The sequence below is a fragment of the Cyanistes caeruleus genome, chromosome 2 (genome assembly GCF_971803275.1).
Source record: "Cyanistes caeruleus chromosome 2, bCyaCae1.hap1.1, whole genome shotgun sequence".
Taxonomy (NCBI): domain Eukaryota; kingdom Metazoa; phylum Chordata; class Aves; order Passeriformes; family Paridae; genus Cyanistes; species Cyanistes caeruleus.
Window position 1 is genome coordinate 90,460,732 of NC_141702.1, and position 23,064 is coordinate 90,483,795.

Genomic DNA, 23,064 nt, shown 5'->3' on the forward strand with positions numbered 1-23,064 from the left:
AAAAATAACTAGATAAGAAAATTTCACTGCACAAGACAAAGTTAAACATATATTACCCATTTGCTTGTTTTTGTTTCTTTTTTACAATTCTAATAAGGTAATTTCAATGTGAGTCCTTTTGTTATAAAAAACACGTATAACAGCATATATATCAATTTGAACATTGGAATTTAATTAAAAATTAGACTTGATGTTTTTGAAAAGTGCTACAAAATGTTGAATGGCAACTTGCCAAACCCTGTGTTATTGTGGTTTTTCTCTAGTAAAACAGCACTTTAAAAATCCTAACCAACTTAAGCATATGCTAGGCAAATTTCTGTTATGAGTAAGTATTTTAGTAACATTTGCAATTATTGTGAATTATTTTTAAAGCCAAATGACATGGAATTATGATGCATTTGTTACATTTTTATAATCATTACAGTGAATCCATGTTACTGTTATATTGTGTTTAAAAGGTATATATCAAACTTTGAGTTGCCTTTTTATAATAATAGAGTAAGATTAAGTTATGCTTTTACTTGATATAGATTAAGTGTTAACAGAATTAAGCAAAGTTAAATTTCATTATGTTTGGGTCTGAATGTTTTTAAGTTTTATAACTTTGACATTCTTTTACGGTTAAGTTTTGTCATTTCCTTTTGTCATAATTAATTTTTACCAGGTTTAAATATTGTTTAATTTGAATTGTTTTATCTTTTGTTGAAGACACTTGTTTAAACGGTGAAATACAGTTATTTTCCTAGAGAGATAATGACTACAACTGAAACAGCTGTCATAGAATACTGATGAACACCTGCTTGTGGACAGAGGTGAATGCAGTCTGTGACACACTTGATTTCATTGGAAGTTCTACTGTTTGTTGCAATCTATGCAGTTTTTGTTTTTTTAGCTTTATTATTTTTCAGTGTTTCCAGAATTCCAAATAAATGTATGATTGCTGAAGGTCAGCTGCCATGGGAGTGGCTTCAGATTAAACCAACTGCTGAGTGGTTTAATTGGTCTGTTGCTTAAGGCTTCTGATCATTTACTTTGTACAAATGCAATTTAACACTTTGCTGTGCTTTAAGCATCTCATAGCTGCTATTATTAAGAACTGTGTTTTGAAAATGACTAAAGAGACGTATTAAGTTTAAAGCTTAACGCCCTGGCCAAGCCTTGACTTTACCTAGATAGAATGTTTGTCCTGGGTTGATTATGATGTTAAATTGTATCCCCTAATTGTCCACCTAACCCAGACACAGATCTTGTATTCTTAAAATTTCATCTAAGAGTAAAAGTGAGTGGAAAAGAAGCACCGAGTCTGTTAACAGAGACTGTACTCTCTCCCCCCGCATTGTGGGACGGGGTTTTGACTACAACACAGACAGGCAGATCGCCTTGGCTTTCCAGCTAGCCAGAGCAGAGAGGTCTTCCTGGACTGTTTTCTTTCCCTTTTCCTTGAACAGATCGAACCTGCTCTGGGGACTGGGGGTAGCACTGGGACCTTGCACCCATGGACTACCGGGAGCCCAGTCTGGGCAGCAGCATTTTCCAGTGCCAGAGGGACTGATAACAGAGCGAACACCCACAGGAAAGAGACCCTCTGAATTTTGTAATCTCTTCAGAGTGGCGAGAGGTTTTGTAATCTGATATTGATCATTCTTCTGCTGGGTAGTGTTGTGCCTGTTAAATAAACAGTTTTTTTCCACTTCTCTCAGAGAAATCTCTTCCCGAACCAGTTGGGGGGTGGGAGAAAGGGGCCACATGGGTTTGCTTCCGGGGGGGGCGGGCATTGGAATTTTTCTCCCAAATTTGCCCTAAACCAGGACACAGATCCAGATGTCTGCTGTACCAAATAAGTATTTGAGTAATTTTTGACTTGGCAGTTTGACCCTATTAATATGACAGCTGGATCAATTTTGAAGTGGTCTTGGAGAAGCATTTCTGGAGGTGGTTATCCAATCCTTCAGTGATTTTGTTGTTTGTTTGCAAACTATGGGATACTAGTGCAGTGTTTTAGTAGTTAATAGTAATCACATATGTTATTAATAATGTTTATTTGATTGATTTTTGACTAAGTTTTTTATTTATTGTGTATGTAGTTTTGTGTTGATATTGATGTACATGATGGAAGTACATCTCATTTTTTTATTTGTTTTTTAAAAAACAGGGGGAATTGATGCCCTAGAAGTATTTGATTAGTGTAATATGTGCATTAGAAATTTGGACCACAATAATGAAATATTTATATAAAAAATCTAGAAAGATCATATAATCTAAATTTACAATTGGGTGTACCACAGCTAAGCCAAAATGATTCATTAACTTCAAGGGGAGAAGTGTCTGTGTTTTGTTGACACGTTCAGAAAGGTCACCTGTTCATCTGACCAGACTGTCTGCCTCTGAAAACATGAGACCCAGTAAACAGAGAAGTCACCACACAGCTTTAGTACTACAAAAAAGATAAGAAGTGGAACTGCCAGGACACAGTTGTGTCTGAAAACTGCACAGACAGTTTGCCAACAGAAATTTTATGTTGTTATCATGATGTTGTGTCTCTACCAAGTTTTTTTCAGTTATTTTCTGTTTTAAGATTTAGAAGGATGTGAAGAACAATTTGAACATTGATGCCCTCAGTCAGTCACTGATCGGCTGCCAGCTGATGTCACAGGAGCAGTGGATGTTCCAAGACTGTGTGATGGATTAGCATTTAAGAAACAAAGAGAAAAACCTAAGGACGTTTAAGCTGCTGGGGGCTGATGGGAGTTTTTTCTCCTGGCCAATAACTGGCCATTTCTGAGAACTGACAGTAGTTTTGACCATTGAAAAGTGAGAGCAACCTGCAAACACCACCTTAAAACCTAAGCCCGGGATTTTCTTTGGCTCTCATTGTTTCTGACTGAATAATAGCAGAGCTTTAGCTGGGTCCCCTCCCCAGGCCATGCAGCCTGCGGGGCAAGGGGCTGGGTGGGGCCTGCTGTGGTTCTCAAGTCGGGAGATGGGGCCTGCGGGGCTTCTCCCAGGCTCAGGCCAGGGCCAGGCTCTGCTGCAGCCTCCTGGGAAGCTTCTGAGGTGGCTGAAACTTTTCTTGAGAGACTCCCGGCTCTGAGCGCAGCTGAGCTGAAACCTGGCTACATGAACACCTGCAGCTTGAGCAAGATTCTAACCCTTTTATTACTTTTTATTATAAATATTTATAATATTTATTTATTATTTAGATGAGATTTGCAGATTTAATCCTTTTTCCAGGAAGAAGGCAAAAGAGAGTGATCAACAGGTAAAGAGACAACATAAACTATCAAAAAAAATGAAGAAAGGAATTGAGATTCAGATGGGGGAAAGAAATAAGGAGACGCTTTAACAAGCTGAAATATTCTTTTGCCAAAACTATAGAGACAGACAATAGTGTTCTGAAAAAACTCCTTTAATTCATGAAAGAGTATTTTGGGGGGAATAGAGTATTTCAAAGTGTAGATCTAAGCAAATGGTGAAGTAGTTGTGGTCTTATGAGATGCTGGAACAGAAAAAGAGAAGTGATAGTTGCTGAAGATTTGTGGCCCTTAAGAGGCAAAGAAAAAACTTCTGTTTCCAGAGATGCTCACAGATACAGATACACAGGTTTCTTAGTCTGGTAGTTTTGTTAATAAACTTTCTTTATTCCATTTAAGTTTTAAGCCTGTTTTGCTCTTCTTCTAATCCATATCTCACAGCAAGAAATGAGTAAGTTTTCTAGTGATTTTCTTAGCTAATGCTTTAAAACCACGACAGACTGAATCATGTTAAATCATAGTCTGTTTGTGAGAAGAATTTTGTAGAAGATCTAAAAGGATATAAAAACTCCATTTGACTGTATTTTTGTAATTTTAACTGTATTTTTACCCTTTAAGCAAATTGCTTTCATGCTTCGATTGCATGAATACCACAGCACATTTGTTAAAAGCAGTTAGAGAATAGTTTAAGATAAAAAGTTAAGCTTGTGTGATAATTGTTATTTGTAGGTTATTGATAATTTTAGAGAAGGTATTTGTAAAAGGTGTAAGTATTCCCCCTTCAAGAGTTAAAGTGAGCATATTTGAAAGTTCATTCAACTTTAAACCTTAAAGGAATTCATTCAACAAATTATGAAAGCCTGATTAGATGTGATTCTGAAAGCATGGTGTCATTTGTCTGGAACAAACTGCTTATAGTAATTATGTTGTACATAGTCCTGACCAACTGTCTGCTAACTAACATCCAAAAGCAACAGAACATATGGGTCACTCTGACACACTTAACAGGCCAAAAATCAATGTGTCTAAGCCTAGCCACCCCTGGAGATCCTTCTTGCACCTGTCTCATAAGAGTCCCTGAATGGGATCCTCAAGCATTTAAAAGTTTAGTTAGTAATGAAATTCGATTGAATCAATTGGCAATGTTACAAGAGTGCAATCGTACTGTTGGCTTCACGTCAAGACAACTTGAAGCCTGCTGGCAAGCAAAAATTATCAAAGTTCTCAATGTTACCGTAGGGCCTCCAAAAGAATTGTACTTGTCAGGCTCCACCAGTTCCTCAGGTGCATGGATAATGTTTGAGTCCCCAACAAAAAATCACTCCAACAAAGTGATGCACTGAGCTACAGTTAACCCTATAGCTGATCTTATCACTAACACTGAGAGCAAAGCCTTTTATTCACAGTGCAATCTCACAGAATGATTACCAAGGCAATTACTTAGTGCAATATTCTTAATCTGTGGAGATAGAGCATAGAATGGAATTCCTGCTAGCCCACATAGAAGACCCTGTTACCTTGGGAAACTTACTTTGTTCCATCCAAATTTACACCAATTGCTGAATATAGCTAGTACACCCAGACTTTTGGAGTCATGGTATAATAGGGCTAGCCTCCTTTTTTACTCCAAGAGCAGCTGCTGCTAAATGCTTGCCAAGTCTAAGAAGGCTAGCTTGTTAGACCAGGAAGGAACTGCATTTAACATCAACAATGTTAAGTGAACTTTCAACTGATGTAAGTAGTGTACACCATGCCGTATTGTAAAATCAAGCTGCAATTGATTTTTTGCTTTTAGCACAAGAACATAGTTGTGAAGAGTTTAAAGGCATATGCTGTTTGAACCTTACTAACCATTCAGTTTCAATCCACAAACAACTAAAACAGCTACAGGATGGGTTACATACCCTGAAAGAAGACAGTGACCCCACTGCAAGTTAGTTAGCCAACTGGGGCATTACTGGATGGTTGAAGTCTCTTGTGCTGGAAAGGTGAAAAATTTTACTTATAGTATTAATAAAGGTAGTTGTTTTAGGTTTTATGTTATCTTGTATCTGTAGAAGTGTAAAACAAATCGCGTCTAAAGCCTGGCTTGTGCAAAAAGAGAAAGGGGGAATTGTAGAAAAACATTTTAACAAAGCAAAAGCATGATATTTTAGTAAAAGCCTGTCTGAACAAGCCAGCCTTTAATCCAGATGTCAATATTAAAGGCAGTGTCCTTGAAACTCTCCTGAAGCAGCGAGAATAAAAACAATAGCCTTGTGTACTGGGGAAAGAATATAAAACAATATGTATTAATCAATAGTAGCTTGTTAAGTCCCGCAAACTCTGTTGGACCCTATAAAAGTGTACTAAAGATAGAAATAAATGACGTTTGCATACTTCTGTGAAGACTCAGCTGAATAGTCTGAGCGGTTTTTCAGTATCCCACTGCAGGCTAGAGCCTTTCTAGCCAGCTTTAGCGCTCCCAAGTTTATTACAATTTCCAAAACACACATCGCCCAGCCACGTGAAAACTGTAGGCAGTGGGCTGTGGCAGTGAAGAACCCTGTAGAAAAGTGGTTACCAATACTGCCCAAGGCAAATAAGGAGCCCCAAGAATTAGAACTATTGGGTTCCTCCCTCACACCTTTTTGTGTTCACTTCATTTGCAACTCACTGTCAGATACAAAACTATACCACCACATAATCCAGTATCAAAAAGAAATCAAAGCAAGACAATGGTGTGGAATGCTAAGTCAAGTCACACCAGATGATCCTTTCCACTCACATTCAAGAAACCTCCCTAAAGGTATATTTCTGATTTGCTGAGATAGAGCATGGGCAGGAATCCCATCACACCTTTGAGGAGTGCTGTGTACTTTCAGGCAGCTTTCCCTGTTAGCATCCAACCAAACCCACATTATTAAATGGATTCGGAAAGACAATCCAACCCACAAAATCCACAACAGAAGCACTGGTATTTTAGACTCAAATTGCAATTTGGATATCTTTCATTGGGCAAAATCAAAAAGAGTTGCTGCATCCATATTCCTTCCATAGGTTGCAGCTGCCAAGGCACTACATGAATTAGGACATCTAGAGTGCTGGGTAGTCAAACAGGCCAACTTAACATCTGCCACCCTCAGCTCCTTCCTCGAAGACAAAGAAATTACCAGACAGGCCACACTTCAAAATCGAGCAGCCACAGGTTTGCTGCTGCTGCTGCTGCATGGACACGAATGCCAGAAATTTGAAGGAATTTGCTGCCTAAACCTGACCTCAAGAGCTCCCAACGTCCATGTAGCCCTCCGAGAGATGAAGAACTTGATCAGACAAGTGAAGCAAGAAGCCGAGGACTGGTTTAGTGAGCTGTTCAAAGGCCGAAAGGAGCATGTTAACAATTTTCTTTCTCTTTCTCCACACGATCCCCAGAATAAAGCTGGAATACCATCTCAGGAAAGAAAAAGCCTCGCTTTAGTCCCTTTAGTTCTTGCTATAATATCTTCTCCCCACCCTGAGCTACAGCAGGGCAGACCGTGGCTACAGAGAGGCTGGGGAACATATATATAAAAGATAGCAATTTTCATTATTCACTAAAACATGCAGGCATATATTTGTAACAGTCTGTGATAGACTTAGTTTGTATAAGAAGAAAAGAATAATATATATTAAAAACTCAATTTCTAACTAATTGTTGATTTGGCTTTGCTTGTACTGCTTATAACCACATATTCCATGTTTCTATCTGGAAAATACAGACCAACTTAAATGTGTCAAGGAAAACTTTTTTGCCACATGCATGAGCAATAAGTCTGACTTGCTGAAGTTCATACCTTTGAAGTTATCAAAGTAAGATGCTTTGAATGGGAATAAATCTCATTGGCCTGAATTTCTGCATATAAGGAAATCTCAAAGAAACCTGGCCAAGACTTCAAATTCTGTTAAGACAAGGTTTCCACAAAAAATATGAAAAATATGAAAAATTTCAGGGAAAATGCAGACATGCAGTAAGTCTGCAAAAAGTTGTATTTCAATCTCATTTAATATACTGAGCTGTCTTCATGGCTTATTAATGTGTGGAAGATCTGTTTCATGACTGCCAAGAAAAGCCCCAAAACGTCAAAAGCTGCAAATTCAAAGAAGGTAGAACTAAACAAATTGAATATTAATATTTTAGATTTAACTCATGATACCAGAATATCAGGATTTCCAGATTTTGTAGCATAAATGATAATTATGTCAATACTTGGTAAATATATTTTTTTAAACTGAATATTTATTTTTGTGCTTCAGTGATAATACATGTGGTCAGGTCATATGAAGACTCGCATATTACAAAACTGAATATAAGACAAACATAATGTTTGCATGATATACTGGAAAAGAAAACACATACATCTACATAACCACATTTACATATGTTTCCTGCATGTTGAGGTGGGTGGGATGAAATGTTAGTCTTGTCTTTTTGATCACTGTAAGAGAAGTCCATTTAAAGCAAAATAATGATGAAGAAACATCATGATTATCTGCCAAGTATTATGAGCTCATCAAGAAGTATTTATGCAATAAGCAAGTCTCTTAAGCAAAGTTACTATCATTGAACACCACAAAATTGTTCAAAAATATTTTGCTTAGTGGAAATCAGAATAACACTGAGTGCATGGGAAAAAAGCAAATAACAGCATAAATTGCAGGCAAACAACTCCCAAAGTATGAATAATTACTGTTTATTATATGCCTAGATCTTCTTTATCATTTTATTCTGCATTATAATTTATCATCAAATTATACATCTTTGTCATGATGATTATAATTTAGAAAAGGATTAGATCTGTTCTTACACTTTACTCAAAGAATTGAATTCTTCTTTTCTGATCAAGCACTGAAAACTTACTGTTGATTTTTAGAAACATAGAAGCTTGTGCTTTACCTTACAGAGCTAAAGAGCAACTCATTCAAACAAAAATAAAGCATTATATCTTCTATATTGCTTACAATTTAAATCACACCTTTTCCAAGTAAAAGGTGGTTTGTGCACACAGCTAAGGAGATTGATTTTACATGACTGCTAAATAAACCCCATCATATATTATCACAGCAACGTGATAGGATAAATTAAAAATGTTCAAGTTTTACCTCCAGCTATGACACAGATCATCAAAAAACCTCCCCCAACAACAGTGTTTGAGACAGGAATTGCAACACTTTTAGAATTTTTTCTAGACAGAATACTAAGGGATACTTTCCCTCCACTAGGAAAGAATTCTCTGCCTGGGAAGTATTAAGACCATGATTCAAATCACTGACCACTTTTCCAATGTGACTGAGTTTTCGGGAGAAAATTTGATGTAGATTTTTTTTTTTCTGCTGTAAATGCTTGAACACACTACAGGATTTACACTTATCTGCATGCATCAAAAGTACATCTAACACCTTAGAAATTCCCAACATAGATGCTTGAAATATTTTTTCCAATTAATATGGAATACTCTTAATTTTAATACTTCTCTTTTTTGAAAAAGAGACATATAATAGAAAAACAGAAAGCCAAAGTAAATGTCCCTTATATGTTCCACTTTCTGTACAACCCTGCTACCACTTAATAACCCAAATATTGTTACATAAAAACTTATGTAATGATGATTGCTCAAGAAAATCAGTTTTGGCATTGTTAATTATGACATGCATTCTCTTCTGCACATTGGATTTCAAGAAACTATCCATTATCGAGCATAGGACAATTTTTTACATCAATGTAAAGGGGAGCAATAACATGGTTTTTTCCCCCTCAAATTTTTTTTACTTATGAAGTAACTTGCATCTTCTAACTTACTTGTAATTAGTGGTGATTTAAAAACATCTGCAGTCAGATATGACCTTTTAATTTGAAAATTCAGTTCAGATTCCTATTTAAATGAATGCTGCTACAGAGTTATGTACTGGCATTTCCAGTCACTCCACTGCCTTGTCTCATTCCTGAAAGACAACTAGTTCCTAAATATAGTGTGATATTATGGAAGCAATTCTAATTGATATATCTGTTATGTTTATAACTGCCTAACATTCCTCAAGTGAGAGCTAGACAATTTAAGGGTAGTTACTACAGTCTAAAATATGATTCAGTACTTTGTCCTTCAGTATCTGAGATAATATAAATAGTGGTAAAAGCCCAGTGACAGTAGACAGAGGTTGAAAGCAGACTGAGGTTGTTTTATTGTGGCTGGGTTTTCTGACTACATTTTGTTTTAATTTCCAGTGAAGATCATTTGTTCAATTTAAAGCTTATGGACACAGAACTTTCCATTTGTATCTGTGCTCACTATTAACGAGACTTAAGGGAAGCTTTTGCCTAAGTATAACCAAGAACATTTCTTCCTCTGCTGCTGCACTTTTTTTGCTGAATCTAACAGAACAGTTACTCACAAAATTTGAAAAAAAAAAGGAAAAAAAGAAAAAAAAAAGGAAAAGTGACACTCCTTGAGTTCTGTCCAAATTTTTGGGCTCCCCAGTAGATGAAAAAGCCTCTAAAGAAACTGGAGTGAGTCTGATAGAACTAATCGAGTTCAGGCTGCAGCACATCATGCACAAGAACCCAAGTTAATTGTTTCCTGTCAACCCAGAGAAGAGAAAGCCTTGCTTGTACCTAATTACCACCTTTTACAATGGATTATTAGATATGGACTCAAACTCCTCTCAGAGGCTTACACTGGTAGAAAACAAAGCAGTGGTCACAAGTTGCAAGAGAAGAAACTCCAAGTGGGTATAAGGAAAATATTCACAGTGAGAGTAGTTAAACCCTGTGGGATTCACACCTTCAGACATTTTAGAAGTTCTATTGGCCAAGGGCCTAAAAAATGTGATCTAGAAGCCGTACCTGTTTTCCTCAGAAGACTGGTCCAGATGAACAACAGAGATCCTGTCTTTATTTTTCTAATAGGTTGAAAAAGTTCAAAGTTTTGTACAAAGTTTATAGTATGAAAAAATAAAACAAGGAAAATCCCTTATTAAGTAAGACTAAATTCTGTAAGTGTTTTTGAGTAGGTAAGAGAAAATCCTGAGAACAAGAAACAGCTTAGTTTTGTTCATTTATTTTGGCTTCATATTATTATTTTTACCTGAGTTCTGCCTCTTCATTTTTGATGAGTAGGAACATAAAGGCATGTGGTCAAAACAAATATTCATTTACTATAAAATACCAGGCTAATGAAAAAGGCAGAAGACACCAGTATCTTTGATAGTTGCATGCTGTTGGTCCTCTCCTTATCTCAGTTCTTGCAGTGTCCCTCATTTTCCTTCCTTCTTTCACAAGAAACTTCAATTCATCAATATTAAAAAAATAAATTAACATAGCCCTGGAAAAACCAGCCACCCTCCCCTTTCCCCTCACCCCCCGAATTATATTAAAGATGAAGGAAGAATTTAATTTAAAGGAACTGGATAATAAGGTTTCAGGAAAACTTGTCTTCACAGAAACTGAGTTTTCCGATATCTTCTAACACTCAGAGGTCAGACTAATGTTTCTTTTAACTAAAATAAACAAAATATCTCTGTATGACTTTTTTTTCTTTATGTCTTTGCCAGATTTGTGGAACATATCCAAATTCATAATGCCTCATCTTTAAAAAACAAATGTGATTTCCAAATGTGCATGTAGTTGTTTTTCAGAGATTAGTGCAGGCAAGTCTTCTTAGAAATTTCATAAGTTTTCCTTCAGAAAAAAAAAGTAATGTGTTTTCTTGTTTTGTCTAAGATCTCTAAATATATTCAGAATTTCCCCATAAACACTGTAACAGGTAAGTGACACAAAGATATTCTGAATCAAAGGTGTCAACCTGTAACTTTAATTAAGCAACCTTCTTGAACAATTCTAAATTGTACACTTTAAGTCAAAACAAACACAAGTAACTAATAGTCATTTGAGAAGAAACATCATTGACACTTTTCACTTTTTATTGCCATGTAATTGTACTCACATTAAGAAAGAACAGCTAGCATTACTAATTTCTCAATTTAGGGGGAAGTTCAGGCTACACTTCTTTCAAGATGACATCCAAAGAATGTGTCCTTTTGCTCTATATAGATTCTACAAGTCTTTGTGATGCAGATGAGCCAGACCATTACTTTACACACTGTGATAAATACATACAGGTACAAAAATAATAATCGTTAATAAAAATATTTTTACTAATTTTCTGTAAGAATACACAGCAGAAAAAAACCCCACCAAACCAGTTGAGAGTAAACTGAAGTAGTTTATATATTATAGATGCAATTTCTTAGGATAAGTATAGCACGTAAGAAACCAGAAACTGCAGCAATGGGAGCATTATCCCCAAGGCCATCAGATTTTTCAAAAGATCACAGGTCATTGCCATTAGGTTTATAAACAGCTATTTCTTATTTGCTTGAGACAACTGAAGAGAAAATATTTTCAAATGTTATTCTTTAATAAATCAAGAAATCTAATACCGAAACATTGGCCATATTAGAACTAAAAACTCAGCTAATTCAAAACAGTTAACATTTTCTACTTAATTTCTGATTGCATACATAATAATAATACTAATACTTGAAACATTTTGAGAGTAGCCTTGTTTAGTTGTGAGACTAAAGCAATGCTTAATTATTAGCAAACTTTTAAAGTAGGATGCTATTTATTTTCTGGTTTTGATAGAGTAACAGAATTAGTGCTGCTTCTTAAACATCAAGTTGATCCTGCACAAAAACATTATCAAGAATATATATTTAAAATTAGAAGGAAAAGAAACAATGTAAAAGATGACTCAAGGACAGAAGAAAAGTAATGAAGTCCAAGCAAATCATATGCTTATAATGGTTTGCAGAGGCTGGTACTTTTGACTGAAGAAGCAAATTAAACAATCTAACGACTGGTGCCTCTGAAACCACAGGCAAGATGACAATGTAACTGGACTTACAGAAAGAGAAGTAGGCCCAACAACAAAGAAAACACACTTAAAAAGAAAAATTAAAAAAAACAAAGAGAGAAAAGAAAGTTGCATTCAATTTCCATCCATCCAAGAACAAACTAGAAAAATTTTAGAATCCTGAGCATTGTCTTTCTGGTTTTAGTTTAAACAATGCCCAAAAATTGATTTTCTTTCCCCTCAGCATTCAAGTCTAACTGAATTTTCTCAGGACTGCAAGAAGGCATGACAAAGAACCTCAGAATGTTACTGAACTATTTCACTGATATTTTCCTGCTACTTTCTTTTCCCTGGCAATACACACACAAAAACTGTTCCCTTAGTAAAGTAACTCCAACAACAGAAATGTGTGTACCTGCAACAGCTTTTTCATGCACAAGAATACTGAGTGTGAAAGAAACAAATAATGAAGGACATTTTGCTGTGAAAACTGTGGTCTTTAAAAGAAACAGGGCAATTCTTATTGTTCCATGACGGAAAGAAAAATTTTACCATTAACCACTGACTGAAAATTTCAGGCCCAGTTCAGGACTCCATTAGTCAAGGAACCTCATGACTCCAAAGATATTTTGAAATATACATTTTTGTCTAAAAAGAGGTTAAAAATTAAGGGAGTAGATAAAAACATGAACATACTTCAGTTATTGTCTACTCTGTTATAAAAACACAAGTAAAATTATCAGTAACAACACAAGTATAATTTAGAATACAGGCTTTACCACATTATTATGCTCAGAGACAAAATCTTGATTTCATTAAGATTGGTTTTATAAGTCACTTTTAGCATTAAAAACACAGCCATTTGAGGATAATTGTCTGCCTAAAAACCATTGATTTTAATAGCATTTAAGTACTTTCAAGTACTTAAAAATATCTAAACCCTGAAACTAAAGCCTACATAATGGAGAAAATTAATATATAAAATAACCTTTTTATCAGCTAACACTGAAATAAAGGAGAATAATACCCTTTCCTGTTTATTAGAGCATTGTATAGATGAATTGTTCAACTGGAAAACATTTCCATATTCTAGCAAAACACTCCAAGGGGAAAAAAAGTAGCCAGTTTATTACTAGTTAATTTTGATACTCTGAGCTTCTGTTGAGGATAATTAAGTCCATAGTATGTAAAAATGAGAATTTTAATGCTTCTCTTTCAAAACACACTCAAATTAGATAAAGGGTTTTTTTCTAATGTCAACATTAAACCCAGAAATATTTAAAATTAAGTGTATGACTTAACATGAAGCTAAATGTGATACTGTTGGATAAGCAAAGAAATATCTTTTGGATGAGAAAATAACAATACAACAACTATCTTTAAGTCTATTTAGCTTATTCGAATAAAATTCACTGGCTCTTCATTTCACTGTCAATTACCTTTCTGCTTTATGTGGGACTTTAAGGAAGAAAACAGGAGGGGTGTGGAGAAACAAAATGAAATTATAAAGAGAGAGATATATTTTTCTTCCATGTAACAACTTGAGAAAGGATTAGTATCCAGCTGAAGACGTTTGTTTTCCTACAGTGCTAAACACTGGGCTGTGCAATAGATTGAGGAATAGCTTGAAGAATCACGGCATAAACCAATGATGAATGAGAAAGAAGTTGTCACTTGAAGTAGTACTCCCCAACTCAATACAAGTCTGGATTTTGAGCAGTAAGTTTGATAAATAAGCAAACACTATGCAGAAATTCTGCTTCCTCCAGCATGGGATTTTCTCCCACACTAAAACCAGTACAAACTTCAGCAATGCAGACAGTAAACTGAGCAAAGAGAATGGCATAAAATCTATGTTCCATTGGAAAATCCACCGTTTCAGAGTAGCATTCAATCCACACAATGAATGCAGAAGTCCTCATCAGTCTTAAATTTGGCTTTGCAAACTGTCAGAAATGAGCATTGTTTGATTATGAAAATGGAGGAGAAAAAAAAAAACAGTGCCAAAAGTGCTGCCTTACATGTTAAAACAAAAGTAATAAAGACAAGATCTAGGAATATCTCCACAAACATTAATGAGAGTCCCTAGCTTAATGAAAATTATATGGGGGATAAAAATTTCATTAGGTTTACCTCTATGTGAAACTATATAGAAAACACAATTCTAAAGCAATGAAGTCAGCTTATAGTACAGACAAAAAAAGAATTGAGCATGGATTTCAATTGCTATACAACAACGGTAATATTGCTATTTTATGAGTCAAAATGGAACCTTACTATGCATAAAATTATCAGGGATTGTGTATCTCCTGGATTCAGACATGTAAATATTTAGTAAATTAGAACATCAATCCACTTTTACAACAACAACAAGACAAAGACCTGACAGCTCTCCTTCAAGTAATACAACAAAAGCAGAAATAGCTTTTCTGCTTTTCCTTGGTTACTTGCAAGACCAACAACGTACCATTCTGCTACTGGTTTGGCAATGCTGTCAAAAATCACATCTTGTTTTGCCTCTTGATCAAAAATTTTCTCAAATCTGAAAATTTTAAGCAAATAAGAACTGCTTAGAATGTTATAACAGTACTTGATTCATACATTTTTGTTTCTGTTTGTAATAGTCAATGTTTACATCATTAGGCTTACATAACTTAGTACAATGTTTTCCCTGTAGTCTTAACCACAGCTTGCTGTTGTGCTATTGTACATAAATAGGCTGTACACAGAGATGCTTTGACAAGATGTGTACAATAAAATCCTATGAAAAAATGATGTGGCTTAGAAAAAAAATAAACCGTATTTTAAATCTATCAAGAGAATTAGTGTTTGCAACTGGCACCACACTGAATCCTGGATAAACAGATTACACTGTAACCAATATAGCATCCCACCAGTACAGCCAGTTACATTTTTTCAAGCCATTTACTTCATTCTGCTGCACAATTATTACAGGTCACAACAAAATATTTAATAAAATATGTTTTGTCACTTTCTATATAAATTATCTGCAGTTACTTTACAGAATCAGAATTCTTGGGGTTAGAAGGGACCATTTGTTCTAATTCTCCTGCTGCCTCTGCATCATTTTCTGCTGATGTGGATGAACTGTTCTTGAGCTTGGAGAAGGTGATCCTTGAAAATCAATCAGTTTTCCTGGTTATCTCTCCAGGAATGTGTCTCAGAGAATTCTTTCCAGCAGATCCATGAACAAGCCAAAGTCTGTATTTATGAAGTCCAGGGTTATGATCCTGCTTTTTGTCTTACTTCCTTCTCTCTGTATCCTGAATTTCATTATCTCACAGCCCCTGCAGTCAAAGCTACTTCCAGGCTTAATATCCCTCAACAGTTTGTCCATGTTTTCAAATATCTTAATTGGCTTAACTGTATGTTAGGAAGTTGTCATCCACATGTTCCAGCAGCCCCCTGTACTGCTGGTGCCCTGCTGTGTTGCCCCCCTATTTGGAACTCTAGTCTCGCACAGAACTTCCCAGTGTGTGTAGAAAGGTCCTACAGACACTGAGTATGTAGAAAGGCATTGTTCTGACCCATACAGCGAGTACAGTATCACAGACAAATGCAATGCACAAAATATAAAAGCATTTATTCTATCCTGCTAATGAGTCAAGTAACTCAAACAATTATTCTTGCATTGTCTTAAGGATAATAGGGCATAGGGTAACTCAAAATGCATCTCTACAGAGTTTTTAATAAATTATTAAGTCAGACAAAAATATCAGCATTCATTGTCAGGCTTGGGCATCTACAGTCTAAAGTAGCATTGCATATGAATCTATTTAGAGAAGGTCCTCTCTTTCCAAGCAGATTACCTTAGCTGATGTAAAACAACATCAGTTTGAGCTGCAATTGTTTATGTGGAACTCTCTTTTTTAATAGCATAGAGAAACAAACTACTTGTTGTTTACTATAAAAAATGAAGCATATCTGAAAAAGGCAGTCTTGACATCATTAAAAGTGATTATGTATCCAGCTTTACTCATCACCAAAATTTTAAAGCGTTGCCTCACTTTTCTGTTGAAGTTATAAAAATGTTAGATACTGCTGTACTGATTTTAAGTTCCTAACAAATATTTACACTCTACAACTAAGGATTTATTTCTTTCAACAATTTCTGTTTTTCTTTATCTTGCTTTGGCTATGTCTGAAACACAGTTTCTAAATAGAATGTTTTACATCAAGACTTGTTTAGCCAGCCTATGGCAACTTATTGTATCACAAGAGAACACACAGATGTGCTTCAGTCTTCATACCCTAATTCAAAACAAGGTGCAAAAATAGAAGAACTGATAAAGGTATCTTTGAGATGAGATTTAGAAATGCATAATGACTTATAATGGACAGACAATAGTATGACAATTTTATCCAGTGCTATCAGACCCAGTGTGGTGAAGAGCATATCCAGAAGTATTCCTCTTGTTAAGGCAGTTACATAAAAATAAACCCATCTATACCATAATTTAATTTTAAAATTAGACTTTTCCTGATTCTATATATCTGTATCACCACACACAGTGCTGTCAATCACTGAAAGCAGAAGGTACAAAGATAAGGCTTCTACTCACTTGAACTTGTAGCTTTCTCGTTTATTATTGATGAACCCATCTGCTAAGTCACGTGGCACAGTAATCTCCAGACTGGGCAGATGTTCCTCATTATCAACTGAATAACTCTAGTAAGGATGGACACGAATTCACAGAATAACTTCATCAATAGAACAGCATTACTGTTAGATATAACACTTACCTAAACTTAGCACCTGTAACTGTCTGGAGACAAACTTGTTACAAATTGCACTGATGTGAGCAGATCTTCCTTAACTACTATACAACAAACCCAGCACATACCAGCATTGTCCTGTTACCATGTAAACATATGTCACACATGTAAACATACAATAATATTTAAAATGAAAGTGCAGTCTCTTCGACATAATTTGCTTATTAAACCCCCTTAATATCTATGAAATAAAAAAAGAAAGCACGGGCCCCAGTGCAAACCTCTCAAAAAAAAAAATCTGGAAGAATACATTAGGAAAGGCTACGACAAATGTGATGAGAGGACCTGGCTAAAAACAGGAAGGCAATTGAGACCTAAATTCACGGTTCCTGAAGAACACTTTCGTTATCTTTATTATCCCTTGGCATGGCAGCTGGACACTGGGAGCAACACATTCCCCTGCCTTGCTCAGAACATTGTTGAGCTGCACAAACCCAATGATGTGTGCCAAGCGCTTTCCTGCGGAGTTTTCTCTACTAACTAGGCTGGAAGTTCCTCAGCCACTTCCCCGACAGTTACAGCCTAAACTCCTCTGTTTCGTGATTTTATGAACTTCTTAAGGCTTCGGAGAGTGGAAGCTTCTCGCCGCACACCCACCCGCATACCCACCTCTCCGCCCCCACCAGCCGCCCGAGCCTCTTGAAGGGGAGGGGGCCCTGCCCTGCTGCCCCCACCTAAGCGGGGAAAGCGGCTCCCCGGGCAACCCTTGGCTCTCCCCGGCATCCCTAGTGCATCTCTGGGGCACAGCTCCCGGCTTGCTCCCGGCTTACCCCCGCCTGCTGCCGCCTGCCCACCGGCTTCACCCGTGCGTACACTCGGATCGTTTCCTCCACCATCGCCGCTGCCAGGCCCCGGCAACGGTAACCGCGCACAGCCGGCGGGCATGCGCCGCGGCGCGGCCCTCACACGGCCTCAGGGAGCGAGGAGCGGCCGGGCTCCGCCTGCCCCGGGTGATCGATCGCCGGCCGCAGGTGACCGCTTGCCCAGTCCGTCATTTCAGCCCCCCTCCAGCTGTGCTCCCCGCGGACGGAGTTTCATGGCTGCGACCGAAGAGAGCTCGCACGCGCTGCCCAGCCCAGATGTGCGGGGGTCGTGTGGAGTCCTCCGGGGATTCCCCGCCGGACCACTGTGTCCGCAGGGATCTCCGGCCTCAGCCCACCTGTGTAAGGCTCAAGAGAGGTCTTTTGCCGTGATGCAGTTGAAGCACCATGGAGAGAAATACCAAGATTACAGGCACTGAGGACATCAACTCTTTAATTCTAATATGAAAATGGTTGTGAAAAAAAAAACCCAAACAGCTTCTAGTGGAAAAAGATGTTGTCTGGCTATGAAAGGTAAACTTAGAGCAGTAAGAGCAGAACCCCATTATTCTGTGGTTACTGAAGAGTCACACAAACAACATGATTGTATTTTGGCCTTAGTTTTGGTGGGATATAGTGCCAGGGGTCAGACTATGGTGATTGCAAGCACAATAATTTAAATTAAGTGGAAAACCAGGGACTTGATTACTGAGGAGGATAGAAATTTATTTAACTCAGATATAGTAAAAGTAAGTTTCAGAACAAGTTGAACTTGTATTCTGGATAGGAAAAATAGTAGGGAAAGGTTTTCTCTCTCAGCTGAGAAAATAACTCTCTCAGAAAGTGTATGAAGCATAAGTAGCAAGCCTTCAGGGAATAAAATAGAAAAGGCCTGAACACCATCTAAAGTCAAGTGCAAAAAGTCAAAATGCTAAAAATAAAAACAAATGGAAAATATTACTTGGTGATTAAATAATGAGTAAAGGGAAACCAGGACATTGGAATGGGATTATGGAATAAATAGTAATTATCTTCTCAGCATTGCTCCAAAATTATGAAGAAAGTTTGTCTCTTGTCAGTAAGGATGGGGATGTTGAAGATGATGTTAGAAGCAGAAGTGACTACAAGTGGAGAAACAACTGCAGCCAAGAAGGAAGCAGGATGTACAGTGTTCAATGAATTTAGACTAAAATATCAGGATTTGGGAGGGAAGCATAAGTAATTTCAGTTCCAGAACTCTGAAAGAATTGTGATATTTAATTGAAGTTTCAGGAACCAAATCATTGGTTTGCTTGGTTTGGAAATGAAATGCTGGACAGTACAGTATTTTGTATTTCAATACAGAAAACTGTAAATTGAATAGTCAGCTGTGTTATTTAGAAGCTTAGCTGGATTGTGAATTAGTTGGGCAGCAGACATTGTAATATTGCAGTTAATTTTGTGGAAAGACATTTTGTGTTTTCCTGTGCTCAGTAGATGGAGTATGGAGCTGGGTGAATGAAATTGTTGCTTCTGGGTCAGCAAAGGTGCCTTTATTCAGCCTAAAGCCTGAGCTGTAAACTCTGAGCCAGTGGCACGGTGAAGACATACTGTTTTATTAAGGATAGTCTGAATATTATATGGGACAGAGATGCCAGTGATCTGGCTTAGACTCAAACTGCTTCCAGAATAAAAGAATGCCTTTCAAGAAAAGCCTGAAGGTGACAGCTAACTAAAAATGTGCAGGTCTAGAGATTATATCTTATGCTAAAGGCATGAAAAGTTTTGGTTTGCTTTAAATTTACTGTTTGAGATCTTTCTGTATTCCCTGGGAAATCACCTTGTACTTGAGGAATTTTCAGCATTTACACTTATGTTAAATCTCAAAGATGCGTCAGCTTTCTTCAGGTCCGGGATCTGAGGAAGTGCATTACACAACACAAGCAACATATAGACTTGGAATAATTATGTGACTGTGTGACTTACAGGATCTGACAATTCCATGTTTTAAAGAGGTCAGCCATTACATTGTGGAGTAATAGAGCATCACAATAAATCATCTGCCTTTATCATTGTAGTTTTCTTCCAATTAGAAAAATATAGGTCATAATATATGCTAGACCTGGCAATTCAAGGACTTGTGCTCCATTATGTCACCTAGCAACTTACTATGCTTCCAAATAAACAGCCTGTCGTTCCGATTGGGAACGGCTATAAAGAACGACATAAACTCTCAAGGGAGTTTCAACACGAGAATTCTCTGGTTTATTACTTCAGGCCTGTTTTTATAGACTGGTACGTGGAAGGTACAGAAAAGAAACTCTTATTGGTTAACAAAGTGCTACATCACCATCATTGGTCAGGGGGGCTCATCACCCCCCTGACTTCCTCCTGCAAGGAAAACAAAGACTGCAAAACAACACCTGCAAGGCTGTTTAGTGTCCCTGAGAATTGTTTTAATTCCTTCTCATATTTTTCCCAGGCTACTTTCTCAGGCAGCCTGAGGAGCTATGCAGCCTGTAATTTGTACAGGCACTGTGGTTCAGATTTAGCATCCATAACAGCCTTATAAGTTTTATAATAGCCCAAATTTTCAAGTCCTCTCTTTCTAAAGTTTTACTTTTCATAGACTTATTCTTGGCAACTATCAAGCCATTTGGCTGAGATAATGATTAGAAGTTAGAACACTAAAATCTTTCCATAGATTTGCTGTCTTTCCAACTGGGCAGGATGGAAAACTCTTGCCAAAGCTTGAGTTTGTCCCATCATACAACTCCCAAAAACATTAATGCCAAACATATATCTTCTACATGACCAGAAACACTTCTTAAATGACCAGAAATTAAAGTTTGAAATGTGGCCTAAATTTAGGTACAGTATCTGTTGAGTTTATTGTGTGAGCACTTCCAGAAATAGTACAACCTTTATAGTAAAAGGTGTGGTAATACAGAAAATTAAGTTTCTGTATTTGAATGGCATGTGAAAAAGTTGAGGCTTTTTTTTTTTTTTTTGGTTATTTCAAGTATCATCCCAAAGCCCTATAACCCTCATTTTCTTCTGCTTTGTGTTCAGCATTAAAATGTTTAATGCTGTCATATAAACAAAACTGCCTTTTTCAACTTTTAATAGCTCACCTCTGAGAGAAGGACAGAGATGTTTTCCTCTTTTAGGCCACTGTTACAATCTCTTTCTTAGGAAACAGGGCTACATCTTCATGTATGTAAGAAAAACATTTGGAAAGTACCTTAAAATGTCACATCTCACATTCTTACCTGACACATTTATATATGCCCTAAAAATGTGTGTCTTGCTAGACTCGGTTAAAGTAGAAAATCTGAAAGTGTCCTCCCTAGGGCTTATGTATATGCATAATTATATGTCTTTAATTGCTTGACTCTTTTAGAATAAATAAAAATTCCATGGAGAAATTTAGGGATTCTTAGGAACCTGCAACAGACAACAAATCTTTTTTTCAAGCTGGGCATTTTGTTTCTAGTTTGGGGGCTTGGGGTGGGAGGATTTCCATCTACTAAATGGTTAACTGGATCCTTTATTGCAAACTAGCATGAGAAGTGTTATCAGGAGACATAAACAATTCCAATGCATTGCAAATGTTATCCGCACAATTTTCCCTACCTTCTTCCAACATTATTCTTTAGCAAAGTAGTTTTTCTTATTGATTTTTTATTATGAAACCTTCCAGAGTCCATTGTTGACTTGTCTCTGACTAAGGAGAAATAAAATTCTAGGTGACCATAAGTAGAAAAGTCTGTAGGGTTTGGGCTTTTTTGTCTGAAAACTGGTGAGAAATTTAGAATCAATTTCCATTTTTCAATTCTGCTCAATGAATAATTTATTTTATAGTCATTGTATAAATAGTTTGTGTATGCTCTTTTTTGAAGCGGATTAAAATTCCATCACCTTCAACAAAACTTTATAAAATTCAATTATTAGATACCATTGATTCACAAAAAAAATCTTAAATTTAAGTCAAGGATTAGAAGTTTAGTTGGGCATTGTGTAAATTTAGAGGTGTACCAAACAGTTCTTGATAAGTTTAGGACAGGTGGCAATCCTGGAATAGAGGAAAAGAAATAGAAATAATATGGGTAATATTAGCAGAATAGTCAGAGGCTAGGATTTTCCTATCAATCTTTTGCTGTAAGGAGAAGTTAGAGAAAGAGAATTACATAACTCTACAGATCTTTGCAGAGCTCTTTTGAGGAATGAAAACTAGCGTCACAGAAAGCACAGAAAGGTATGATTGAAAGTGTAAAATGAAGTTGATACCATTGATAGATCATAGCCAGAAACTTATCTGCAAGTTGACTAAGGTGTTACAGTATGGACAAGGACCTTAAAGATAAAGTAATGTGATAAAGACAGGAGACTTGCTGAAGAAGGCACAGCTGCTGACAGCGTAGAGTAATAATTGAAAGGATGATAGTAAGCAAGAACACTTCAAGAGTCTGTGTGTGGGATTGGGTAAGAGGGGAGGGTAGAAAAGCAGCCATTTATTGAGGATAAATGTGGGGAAAATACAACAATGCAACAGAAGGTGATTACAGCCATGGAGTAAAATTAAATTTTGTAGCTCAAAAGGGTAAAGGATAAAGCTCAAAAGGATAAAGGTTGTGATCTCAGTTTCACAATTATTGTAAAGTGAAAATAGAGGGAATGCTGCAGGGAGCTGTAGTGAAATGTAAGTATAAAGGAGAACTCTAGTAAAGTAAAAATAAAATTCATGGTTTAGGTAATGTAAAACAGAAAAGGAAAAGGTAAAATGAAGTGTTACTTTGGAGGCAGAGGTAGGCAGAGGTAGCAAACTTCTTGAGGGCTTTTTGTTCAGCCTTTTTATTTGGATGGAATAGATGGAAGTGTGGAGCTAGTATGAGGAAAGTGAATAGGCACAGAAGAGTAATTAAGAAAAGTACAGAAGGAGAATAGTTGATCTCATAGGAAGATGGATTAGGATGGGGTGATGTCATGGGGTAGCTTTACCTTTTAGACAGCTTGGAGGGAGAGGAAGTTGAAGCTGCTGGTGGCTGATGGGAGTTTTTCCCTCCTGACCAATTATCGGTCATTTTCAAGAATTGACAGCAGATCTGACCATTAAAAAGTGAATTCAACTTGTAAACACCCCCTTAAGAAGTACAGACAGAATTCTCTTGTTCTCTTTGGTTTCCGGCTTCGGACAAGGTAGCAGGCTCTGTCTCGGCCTCCTCCCCCCCTCTCCAGGCCTACAAGGCCGCGGGGTGGAGGGGGGGGAGGGAGAAGAGAAGCAGCGCTGGCCAGCCGAGCTTGGTTTTCAGTTTTTGCTGCTAGACTGAAACTTAACACCATGAACTCTTGCAGTTTTCCTAAAGCTTT

General features: G+C 36.9%; 1 protein-coding gene across 11 annotated transcripts in view; it reads right to left on the minus strand.

The window, feature by feature from the left end:
- The window catches only part of KIF6 (kinesin family member 6), a 220,091-nt gene extending 202,031 nt beyond the window's left edge, over positions 1-18,060 (minus strand). For all 11 annotated transcript variants that reach the window (XM_086869409.1, XM_086869391.1, XM_086869438.1 and 8 more), the window contains exons 1-3: positions 17,686-18,060; positions 16,702-16,808; positions 14,586-14,660 (exon numbers count right to left, since the gene is read on the minus strand). In XM_086869409.1, coding sequence (XP_086725535.1) covers positions 14,586-14,660; positions 16,702-16,808; positions 17,686-17,751 — 248 coding nt within the window. In that variant the 5' untranslated portion in view covers positions 17,752-18,060. The remainder of the gene's footprint in view (positions 1-14,585; positions 14,661-16,701; positions 16,809-17,685) is intronic.
- Positions 18,061-23,064: the final 5,004 nt, after the last annotated feature.